The 12589-nt window shown below is 40.9% G+C and overlaps 1 protein-coding gene across 1 annotated transcript in view; it reads right to left on the minus strand.

Annotated features, from left to right (window-relative positions):
* Window positions 1-12589, minus strand: part of CSMD3 (CUB and Sushi multiple domains 3) — a 2043988-nt gene that overhangs the window by 262659 nt on the left and 1768740 nt on the right. The window contains exons 52-53 of the mRNA XM_030189879.1: window positions 8321-8515; window positions 7049-7222 (exon numbers count right to left, since the gene is read on the minus strand). Of these exons, the coding sequence (XP_030045739.1) occupies window positions 7049-7222; window positions 8321-8515 (369 nt within the window). The remainder of the gene's footprint in view (window positions 1-7048; window positions 7223-8320; window positions 8516-12589) is intronic.

Below are 12589 nucleotides of genomic sequence, written 5' to 3' on the forward strand. Positions count from 1 at the left end.
GACAAGGAAATTTCCGCTTTGTTAATAACAGACTATAAGGATTTTAGTTGTCAGATTAGGACATATTGGTACCTTTTTAAATCCTTCAATGCTGGGCCAGCAGCAAGCAGCAATTCATACTGGCTACTTGTGCTGACCTTGAACATTCCTTCTGATGCAACTTCCTGGTCCTACAAACAGGAAGTTGTGTCAGAGGGAATGCTCAGGGCAGGCACTTCATGTTCAACTGTACAGCGCTGCATACTGTCACCTCGGTACTGGTCCACCGCTCGAGGTGTTGCCTCCTCCTTGCCCTGATCCGGGAATCACCTCCGCACTGCTAGTAATCCTCCTTGCTGGTATTCAAACACAGATCATGCTTCCTCTGCTGAGTTCACTCCCGCCTGAAGTCCGTCAATCAGTTCCAGGACTGGCGGGCTACTGAAAAAGATACTCCTCTTTGGGTAGCCAAAAGAAAACAGTTCCGTCTACTGGGACCCCCTGTGTCCGTTCTCCCCTTCCTCCCCCTTTGTCCTGCGGGACAGTAGTTCTTTTCCTCAGGTGGAGGCCGTCATCTACTTTTAGCAGATCACGCCTGCAAAGTTGTTTTAGGCCAGCAACCAGGTCTATCGGCTCCCTGGCTTCTCTCCAGATAAGGCTCCCAAGTGAACAATGCTTCTATACGGGTCCTGTTCCTGGCACAGGCCCCTTCAGTTCATTTCTCTCCCCCTTATAGAGTTCTAATCCAAAGTTCAGTTCTCAAGTTCAAATGCTATCTTGTTGCAAACTTTCCCGCTGCTGTATGAGTTCCCCTAGGTTCTAGCAGTTCCTTGTCAGCTAAACCTAGAGACCCACCTCCCTCATTTGTCAGCACTCACTCCTGACAACCACCCACACAGGGTTAGCACTCATACAGTCTGTTTTCCAGGACTTACTTTCCTTTGGTCCCCTCCTGGCCCCGAGCAAAAGCTGAGATATCCATCTCCTCTTGTTCCCCTCCTCCTTCTCCCTCTTGCCAGTCCATATGCTCAGCCCCTCCCTCCCCCAGCAGGTGTTCCTCATTCCCTTCCTCAGACTTCATTTCCCAATCAGCCTCCTCCCCCTTGCTTCTCTGAGAAGGCAAGTCCTCCACCTCCTGTTTCCTGCTCAACTCAGGCTTCTGGGACTTGTAGTTTCCCCTCTCTTCCCCCCCTTTACTTTGCGCGGCCTTCTGGGATCGGTAGTTTCTGTAGTCACCCTCTTTCCCCTCTTCCCCTCTACATGGAAGCAGGGCCCCTTTTCTCCCCTTCCGCTTCTGCTTATCAACCCATTCCTCACAATACATCTAGTAGCGCTATAGAAATGATAGTTAGTAGTAGTATTAGATATGAGTCGCTGCTTGCTTTCGGCCCAGCACTGAAGGATGTAAAAGGTACTGAGGATGGGGGGAGTAAAGTTAAAAGATACTGGGAGTCTTCAGCTGGTGGTGCTTGGGGATCACCGCCAGACACAAGCCAGCTGTGCCACTGCTGGGTAGGCCTGAGGTCAAAGTGGGTAGACATGTGCTATGCCACTGGGCCAAACCATATAAGTACTTGTCAGAGACCCAATAAGTAGTAAGAATCCATGCTGCTGACTCTCAGGGATAATCAGTGGCTCTACCTAGATCTACTTTAGTAACAATTTATAGAATTTACTTCCAGGAAATTAGACAAACTTGTTTTTAAACCCAGCTCTACTAACTCCTTTTTTACCACATCTTCATGAAAATGAGTTATCCTATTTGTTTTAAGAGTATTACTGTGTAACATCATTGGTGCATCCCCTAATGTCTATACTTTTTGGAAGAGTAAACAGACTTGAATTCTGAATGAGATCAATCTACAAGGGGTTAATTAACAATTTAGCCATCTAAATGCAGAGATGGTCAGGTAACTATTTCTTCAAAATCTATAAATATATGTCTGTACTCTCTCTCTCTCTCCCCCCCCCCCCCCCCTCTCTCTCTCTCTCTCTCTCATCTTATCCATTATAATAATTTTTAATCTAAAATAAATTCCTGGTACTAGAGATGAGTCTAGTTCTCAATGTGGAAGAACATTTCCCATAGTTACATCCATATTCCCCTGGGTCCTGTAGAACAATTTTGGCCTCAAATAATACAAACACTTGTGCCAATTTGTTGACTGGGATTTATAGGAAAGGCAGATGATATATTTTTTTAATTCAATAGCCTCAGAGAAGACCAAGTGCCCTGTTCTGTTATTGAAAATGATAGATAATGAGTTAGACATGGTGACAACAACATTCTATTTGTCAGAAGTGAAGGTATATAGGCTGAGGGTGCATATCGGGGAGACATATGATGTGAGAAAGGTGACACTCAGACATACAGTATACAGTTTCTAGTAGTCGGTTTAAACTTAGCTTTTCAGGTTATCCCCCTGGGCTAAATATTTTTGCTGCAACCATCAGCATCAAACAACCAGACTGCAAAACAAATGTTTTGTCATAGTCACCTCAACTATGTGGGATGATTTGGAATTATGGACTTTTTTTGTTTTTGTTTTTTTGCAAAACTTTAATGGCAGGTCTGTGTTGCAGGTTGAGACAATGTTGAGCTGGTATTTGGAAGTATATTCAGATGTTGGCAATTTGGGTTTCTGTCTTTATTGCCAAAGAATATGTGAATGAGTGAGGGTGTGTGTACAGTACATGGTGAGACACAGATTGGCTGATTGGCTCTTGGGTTGCTTAGCTAGCTATATGGCAGGTGGCTTATTGGTGTGGGCTGGATGAATTGCATTTGGCTTGAGTGCTATTAATAAAGTTGTAGCTTATGATTCCCAATGAGTTGTGCCTGTGTAGTTATTTGGAAATGGAGGGAGGTTTGAGCAGAATGGAATCAATTCCAGTTGTCTCAGTTCATATGTCTTTTATTTTTAATGTTATTTTTATTCAGTTGTTAATTTTCCAATCATTTCCATCTTTTAATTAGGCACAGTGGTTTCTCATGTTACACACTTACACTTCAATGATCCATATTGATGTTAACAATAATTGAAAAGGCATAGGCTTAATTATGTTTGTAATCCCCCATTATATGGGGATTACTAAGAGTAAGCCAAGCCCGAGGGGAGTAGCTTTGTAATAAAATGCAGAACGATAGTGCCCTTTTGAATGGCAGTGACAGGGGAGGTGGAGTTAGTTATTAATAAAAAAAAAGTTAGTTGCCCTTTGGAAGGGTGTTCTTTTTTTATTGGTCGCTGGTCTTTGGTTGCCTGAGGGTCCCCTGTCATTGACCTGGAGGGTAAAGGGGGATCCTATAACCAAAAGAAGTGAGTCTATTGGCTAGAGAAGAAGAGAGTTTCTGCTAAGAAAAACAGTGACTGAGAAGAGAGCTCTGGGTGGGCAGTGGAGAGACCCAACACAGGAGTGTGGGATTTAAGCCAGAGAGTGTCCATCTCATAGTCAGGGTGAGCCATTGAACAGATCACTCTGGGTGGAAGTCAGACCATGAGGGTCTGGACCTGAGATACTGAAAGGAGCATAGCCTTTGGGACACTGTCTTTGGGGTACAGGCTCCTGTCCATGCCTAACAAAGTGTAAATAATTGTACTTCAGAGCATCTTGTAAATACAACCAAGGGCGAAGAATACTGAAGTTCCCCTGGGGAATATCAAAAGTACACCTTGGTTAAAGATTGCATCAGTTGAAGGGGGGTGAGTTCATACAGTTTGAATGTTCTTGTGGTATATAGTTAAAGAATAAAGTGTTTTTTGAGTTTTAAGTTGCTGACTACAGAGTGGCCATTTTGGACTCAAAAAGTGTACAACTGTCTCCCCCAAGACAGCCTAACTTAACTGCCAGCCTTGCTTTCCACAGAGGTTTTGGACTTGGTTTTGAGTTTCCTGAGGGAGAAAAGGGTCATCCGACCTACTAACACCTCTTTCCCAAGGTGAATACATCGAATGCCAAGTGAATGAACGAGAGTCCAACAAGAGTCTGCCCTTCATGGGAACTCCAGCTCTCTGGGATCCCGGACCCAGAAGCACCCAGGCAAAGGGGTGTTACATGTTTGTAAAAAACTTGTTCACAGATTCAGTCATTTTAAAATTGTTATTCTCTTGTTTCTACATAAAGGATCTTAATAACTTCATAATTCTTTTTCTTTGATCATTCTATAAATAACACTCAAAGTTGGGCACCATTTATAGAATAGCGCTTTGTGTCAGGATCCATTCTCAATTTTTGGTGCAAGGATTTAGACCAACTGAACCCTGGTGTAAATCCATGCACCTGAATTCTATAGCACTGTGCACAAATCCTAAAAATGCATCTGACCCACCCCCATTTGGATCCACGTGTAAAAGTTTATACACATCTCAACTATACATGCATAAATTCAAATTATTGTCAATTTGCACCAATAGCTAATTATTAGCACCCAATTAGCACAAATTGGCTTATTGGGCAAATAAACAATTTTGATCGGTATATATAGAATTAAGGAGTTCTAACACAAGGTTTTCATGCTTGCTAAGCCTAAATTCAACGTTCCTAGCATTTGCTACTGAATAATTGCTGCTGACTGGGATATTCAGATATGACTGATGTCTTCAAAATCCTGAATGGTGTAGAATGGGAAAAGTAAATTGATTTTTTTAACTCTTTCAAAAAGTACCTAGACTACGTGACACTGAATGAAATTACATAGAAATACTTTTAAAACAAATAGGACAAAATATTTATTCATGCTCCCGGACCTGCAGATCCTCTGGCCAGCCGGCCCACCCCTCCCACCTCAAGCAGCTCTCCTGCCCCAAGCAACCCCTCAACTCAAGCAGCCCCCTCAGAAAACCCTCCCACCCCCCACAAGGACTACCTTCCTAGATCATTGGTGGTCCAAGGGATGTCCAGATGGGGGTTTCCATGGGTCTGAGGATGGTCCATGGGGTCATCCTGTGGCACCAAGAAATCCTGCAGTGGCTCCCTCAAAATGACACAACTACCACTAGGGATCATATTACCTTGACCCCTAGCAGTAGTCACATGCTGCTACCTTGAGTGGCACCATTTTGAGGGAGATTCTGCAGAACACAGGAGCAACTGGGCATTGCTCCTGCCAAAGACCCCACTGGACCACCCTCAGACCCCTGAAGAGACCGCCCCCCCCTAGACCTCACCTGGACTGCCAATCATCTAGGAAGGTAGCCCTTGTGGAGGGGTGGAAGAGTCTTCTTAGAGGGGCTGCTTGAGATGAGGGGGGGCGGTGGGTCAGCCAGCGGATCTGCAGGCCTGGGAGCATCGGCCGCGACTTTGCAGCCTGATGCAACCAGACTGTAAAATAACCCCAACTAAAATCTGGGGTTATTTTACATGGTTCTGAAGTCCTTTCAGTGTATCACTACAAGTTGTGTTAGGGCATTTGCATATTAATGAGATGTCAAACATGCATTTGCAAATTGTGCATCTCATTATTCAGTAACCTGTAGCGATTTAAATATTGCACCGGTGTTAAAAAAAAAAAAACAGTTAAGGCCAAATAGTATGGCTCTAATGCTGTTTGAGAAATCACCCCCTGAATATCCTTAGAGACTACCATAGCAATATTTTTATTTCATTTGTTCCCCACACTTTCCCAATGGAGGGTTAAGTGAGTTGCCCAGAGTCACAAGGAGTTGCCTGTGCTTGGAATTGAACTCAGTTCCTCAGGACCAAAGTCCACCACCCTAACCACTAGGCCACTCCTCCACTCTGGAGAATACTTTGGGAGAGTTAGCAGTTATCTGGTTAGTGGCAATATAACCATCTGTTTAAAGGTACACTAGCAAAAGGAAGTGGCAGGCATTAAAAAAAAACACCCCAAAGGCTGAATGCCGGCTTGATGATTCCTTAAAAGACTCTCATCCATAATAACAGCCAAACCTGTCATTTCAAAGTCTTAATTTATTTTATTAATGTCACACCAGTTGTCTAGAATTGTGAACTGTTTTTAATTTTTTAAGATAGGTGGAATTCATCTACAGCATGATTAATTAAATTGTTCCATCTCACTGCTCAAATATTCTTGTCTATGAACTCATGTCACTAACAAATTAACTGTAGTCAATTATTTACAAAACAAACAATAACAATGTTTTATTTAGTTTCTGATTTGCTATGAACTTTTAAAAGCTTGCATACCTACTTCGTGCTAAAGCTCACACAGCTATTTGATTGCCCATTTTCAGATTCCAGTAATGATGTGTTCCTGTGCTATGCTGTACTTGGAAAAGGGACTGTTTCAAATGTCATCTCTGGGTAATTATTCACAGTTCCACCCCATAAAATTTGTTTTTATGGCTAACTGTAAAGAGAAGTTTGGTGGGTGCACTGGTTCAAATGAAATCTCAACTCTGAACTCCAGCTAATCTGAGCAATTCATACAATCCCAGCCAAACCAGAATGAATTATGAACTGACTGCTCGCTACAGATTCAAGTGTGACTCAGTTCTAATTTGCATTAATTCACCAATTCTGACATATCTGAGTTAAGTTCATATGTAGGTTTATATGTGTTAGTGCTTGTATTTGAAGAAGTCAGAAATCTGTATGACATCCAAAAACTCTAAATATGAACATATTTACACAAACACAACCCTAAATAAATAAATGAGTCAGATTTGACTTGTGTCAAGCTGGTTCTGAGGAGAAAAGTACGTTCAAACCCTAAATATTTACAGATTAAAAATTTTAATCTAGTACAGGCTGGACAAGTTAAAGGCACCTGCTATAAAGCAAATCCATCGCACATCAAGATGATTAGACAAGAACTTTATCTGAGTTGAAGAAAGCATGGCAGAAGCATAAAGGATCTATACGGAAGAGGAAGGGATTATGGAACTCAGTAGCTGGTATGAATGGGCAGATGGATAGGCTGTATGGTTTTTGCCTACCTCAGTTTCTGTCATATGCCAAATACTTATTTTTATTTTCAACTACCTCGGTCAAACATGGGAATTATTAGCACCTATTGATAAATGATTGTGTCACTGACCTGATGATAATTCAACAGCCAAAACATATGAATTGAGTGTAAATTTTATACCTAAACATCTGGTTTCCATTCCACTCCAGAGTCCAGAAGAGAGGCACTCTCTTACAATTGATCCAACAAGCATAAATCCGGCATCACAAGTAAATATTGCTGTGGATCCAAAAGTGGTTTGAGTTCCAATCTTGTTCCCATTGGGTGCTGTGGAAAGTTCTCCACAGGAAATGACTTGAAAGGAAAACAACACATTCATATGCAAAATGTTTATTTAAACACAGTTTAGATCAATTTTTATGATTAACTGCACAAATCTAACAAAAAGAGAGCTTTTTTCAGTTGTAAAGCTAAATTGTATAGCAGTTTAATCACTGATAATTGCTCAGGCATACAATGTAGTAGAAAAATTAATTTTTATTTAAATAAACATATGCTTAATTTTCTCCAAAGGGTTACTAATGCTTTCTATAGTCTTATACTGCTTTGAATGGGATTCAGTCCAGTATTACAGTACACAGCATAAAAATTGCTCAATAAGAATTAGAGGCAGAAAGCTACCGCAGGCTGCAGAGCATGGTTAATGAGTAATTCACCTGCTCAGTAGTGGCTGCCATATGTAAAAAGGGTTTCTGCACTGAAGTTAACTTCCATGGTAGACATCAGCACATAGCATATTAAAATGCCCATTAATTACCTTGCAGCAATGGAGATGGATGGGACTTGATATACTGCCTTTCTGTGGTTGCAATCAAAGTGGTTTACATATTATATACAGGTACTTATTTTGTACGTGGGACAATAGAGGGTTAAGTGACTTGACCAGAGTCACAAGGAGCTGCACTGGAAATTGAACCTAGTTCCCCAGGTTCTTAGGCCACTGCACTAGGCTACTCCTCTAATATGCATTGATGTCTACCATGGGGCACAATGTGAGAAATCTACCAACAGGTTTGAGGTGGCGTAGAGAGCTCCGTGGTTTACAATGGCCACAATCTCCCTATCCCTGATGACCTGACCTAATTGGACCACCCAACTTACTTTAAAAAAAACATGTCCCTGGTGTCTAGTGCACCCTATCCCCCAGATCCAATACCCCATTTTCCCCTGATTTCCATAAAATAAATATGTCCCTGGTGTCTAGTGTATCCCCTACCCCCCGACCCAACCTGACCTGAATCCCCTTCCTCTGACAAACTTAAAATAAATATCTCTCTAGTGCCTTGTGCATCATCAACCCTGACCTCTCTCCCAAGCCTCCCTGAGGAGTACATTAAAAGAGGCAGGAGTAATGTCCCGTGATGTTGATGATGCCAGCTTATTTATACTTACTTTGGCAGTGTGGTCTTTCATTTCTCCAACTCCAAGTTCCATTAGCAAGGCACTCAATTGATGCTGGTCCTAATCTGTAATAACCAGGGTCACAGCTAAACACAACCTTTGTTTTGTATTCATAATGTGAGCCATTCACTATGCGCCATCTTCCATGTTCCAGCACAAACGAATTGATACTTGCACAAGTAACAACTTAAAGAAAAAAAGATTTGTTAATTTGATACCATTCTTAACATCGTATTAAACAACAATTGGTTAATTTCACTGAATGTAATATTTTTGTTTTAGTACTATTGAGATAGATTATTAGAAATATCAGGAAGGGGTAGGCCAATGCTGAGGACCTGGGATCAATGACTAGGTTAAATGTTCTGCTTCTCAGATTTGCAAAGGCTGGAAGATCTGCAGAGACAGCATTCACAGATCCTAGGGGAAGTAACTACATATAATAAATGTAAATAGCTTTGGTTGTGCCAAAGAAAGGCAGTTTATCAAATCTTTGAGTCCCAGTTATTATGCAATGGCAGGACTTATCAGTCATATTTAGATCCCAGGATTAAAAGTTTTAAGGAGGAACTTTGGTGCATGGTTGCTGGCCTTGTCACTGTGATGAATGGGCTTGGTGAGAGTGGAAGGGACTGCGACAGCAGAAACAGCTTCAATTTCTCCCGGTTCTGATTAAATACAAAATCCAAAGGAGCAGGATGAATGCTGTCAGGCCCACTGAAAAAAAGGAAATATCAGACCGGCTGAAACAACTTTTATAACAAGGTAAATAATTCTAGCTTTTATTCTGCAAAATTCATTTGAGTAAATCTCCATAGAAGAGAGCCAAATATTCCCTAAGCCAATCTCAGTATCTTTATTGCAGCATGCCAAATAATGCTCTGGGCCAAATATCTCTATGAATTCCACTATGTATGCAAATCAGGAATTTTACAAATTCGAAGACTCAGAATAACCAAATGTAAGCATGTAGAACCACCTGGATAACAAGAGAAAAAACTTCAGGAGGTTCAGCATGTCATTCGCTGAATTGTTGAAGGCCAGCTCCATTCTAAACATGATTCTTTCAGCCTTGAGTAGCACATATAGGGTGTGTTAAAGTTTTTAACTCATGTTAACCATGTGCGCACGTTAACCATGTATGTGCCTACAATATCCCTATAGGCGCCTACATTGTTAGCACGCACACTAAGTGTAGGCACGCTAAAAATCCTAACACACCTTAGTAAACAGGGTCCATAAAGAGATGGCATTCAAATACATTCACTAGCCAGAGTAATCCAAGAAGTGCAATTTATCTCTAGGATTAAGAAAATGTTCACGTCTGTAGAAACTTACAAATTGCATAGCAAACATGGTGTATATGAGGTAAATGGTACAGAATTGTTGATCACCTATTTTATGTCAAAACAGCAGAGTTTTACTGAAATTCATTGTTCACAACAAATGTTATTCACATACATTTTGTGCAGGACAACAAAAGCAAGGCAGCTAAAACTCAAACATTTTTCAAAGCTAATTAATTCTGACATCGAATTTGATGATTTACAGTATAACCTATTTTATATTTTTAAATCATCAACCATATGTTGTATGTACATAAGTTGATTTCCTCAAAAACAGAACTAGCAATCAAAACGTGTCTAAGTTGAATGGAGGAAAAGTCTCAACTACTGCGGCATCACATCTTAATCGTTCATGGATAGCACGCAGCAAAATGTCATCATCGACTGAAAACCCCCCAATTGGGCTGTGCTGTCCCCCACTCTTCCTCCCTCCCTCCCCCCCCCCCCCCCCCCCCCACACACTCAAGCATTGCAGCACATATGCAGGACAGCAGTGCTTAACAGTCAACTCTTCAACACAAGAGCTGGTCACCATCCGCCCGATTTGCTCCCTCATATTAATTGCATACTATTAGCTTTGATCATGAGGGAGATATTTTAGGGCGCTGTTGAATGCAATAAACTCCAGCACTGTTCTGTGCTGCACCAGGAGTTTTGATCGTTGGGGCCTAAGTTCTGAACTTTGGGACAGCAGTTAATGGTAAGGGTAATGGATTTATAATCTTTCTGTGACACAACCAAAGTAGTTTACACATTATATACAGGCACTTTTTCTATCCCTAGTGGGCTGAAAATCTAGGCTTTGTACCTGGGGCAATGGAGGGTTATGTGCATTACTGTTTGTGATCCTTATTTAAAAGCCTGATTTCTAGCAGTAGTACTGCAAGACTACCACTAGGGGTCAGAATTATCATTTTGAATCCAGGCTGCTGACAGAGTAGGAACATTCAGAGATCATTCATGCCTCCTCATTAACCTACCAGGGACTCCCCAGTAAGTAACGGGGACAGATTGAGGATGTTCATCAAGGATTGAGAGAAGGTTAATTATGATGAACAGGAAAATTATGGGATCACAAGCAACCACTCTGGGAATCAAATCCAGGTCCTATGATTCATAGCCTACTACGCTAACCATTGGGCTACTCCTCCATGCCATATAGACCAATAGAGACTGAACTACCTCCCTGGTATTTTTGTCCAAACTCTACCTATATGTATACATAACTGTAAATATGTGCTATGTAAAATATTCAAATATTTACAGAATAATATTAGGAACTTCAGTATTTACACAGGAATGTGCACACAGACATGCACATGTACCATTGTACTAATGAAATATGAGAGGAACTGGCGTGTCACTGTTATTGCATACTTCATAGAATTGCTATTCATATAGATAAATGTGGATTTTCAATTTCCATGTATGGTTATTAACTAGAAATTAAAGAAAAAAAAGATGATACCTTTTTATTGGGCTAACAATACGAGGTCAATATACAAAAGAGTTTAACCATGCAGTAGAGGCTTCTGCCTGGTTAAATCTTGTTGAGCTGGCTAGTTGCCAGTATTCAGCATTATATAACCATGCAGTGCCACTGAATATTGACTCTAATCAGCCACTTCCTAAACGGCTAGGTTTGGGGTGGTCCAGGGGCAAAGGCTAGACAGATTCAGCACAGTTAGTGGTGATATTCAGTCCATCAACTGTCTAAGTATGGAGACAAAGTTAGAACAATGCATAAGCTGTCCTAATTATATGCTGAGTTAACTGTGCACCACTCAATATTGGCCTGTGCCTGACCAGCTTCCTGGTAGAAGCATTAATCTGGATATTCAGTGCTGGATACAGACAGAGCAGATATAGATCTCTCCAGATACTCTTTTGTCAAGCATTTTTAAAGTGGAAGTATGCATATCTGCCCTGTATAGCAATCCATTCATTTTTTTACAGAGGATATTCAACTTTTCAATTTTCATGAAAGATAATCAAGAAGATGTCATGTCTGGTTTTAACAAGAAAATTCAGCTTTTTGACAGCCTGGATGAGTAAGCATAATTTAATCTTAAATACTGACAAATCATTAGCAGCGTGGCTATCATGTAAATACCAGGAAGCTGGTCTGCCTCAGAAAGCTATTTTACTGAATTCCTAACATAAACATCGCCATAATGGGACAGACCGAAGGTCCATTAAGCCCAGCATCCTGTTTCGAACAGTGGCCAATCCAGGTTACAAATACCTGGCAAGATCTCAAAACAGTACATTTTATGCTGAATATCCTAGAAATAAGCAGTGGATTTTCCCCAAGTCCATCTTAATAAAGGCTTATGGACTTTTCTTTTAGAAAATGATCCAAACCTTTTTTTAAACACTGCTAAGCTAGCTGCTTTTACCACATTCTCTAGCAACAAATTCCAGAGTCCAATTACACGTTGACTGAAGAAATATTTTCTCTGATTTATTTTAAATTTACTACTTTGTAGCATTATTGCGTGCCCCCTAGTCCTAGTGTTTTTGAAATGAGTAAACAAGCAATTCACGTCTACATGTGCCATTCCACTTGTTATTTTATAGCCCTCTATCATATCTCCCCATAGCTGTCTTTTTCCCAACTGAAGAGCCCTAACCACTTTAGCCTTTCCTCATAGGGAAGTCGTCCCATCCCCTTTATCATTTTCATCGCCTTCTCTGTACCTTTTCTAATTACACTACATATTTTTTGAGATGCAGAACTGCACACAGTATTTGAGGTGCTGTCGCACCATGGAGCAGTACAAACGTATTATAATGTCCTCATTTTTCTTTTCCATTCCTTTCATAAGAATACCTAACATTCTATTTGCTTTCTTAGCCGCTACTGCACACTGAGCAGAGGATCCACCCTATCACTATGATCATTATAATATAA

Source organism: Microcaecilia unicolor, chromosome 1 (assembly GCF_901765095.1).
Source record: "Microcaecilia unicolor chromosome 1, aMicUni1.1, whole genome shotgun sequence".
Lineage (NCBI taxonomy): Eukaryota > Metazoa > Chordata > Amphibia > Gymnophiona > Siphonopidae > Microcaecilia > Microcaecilia unicolor.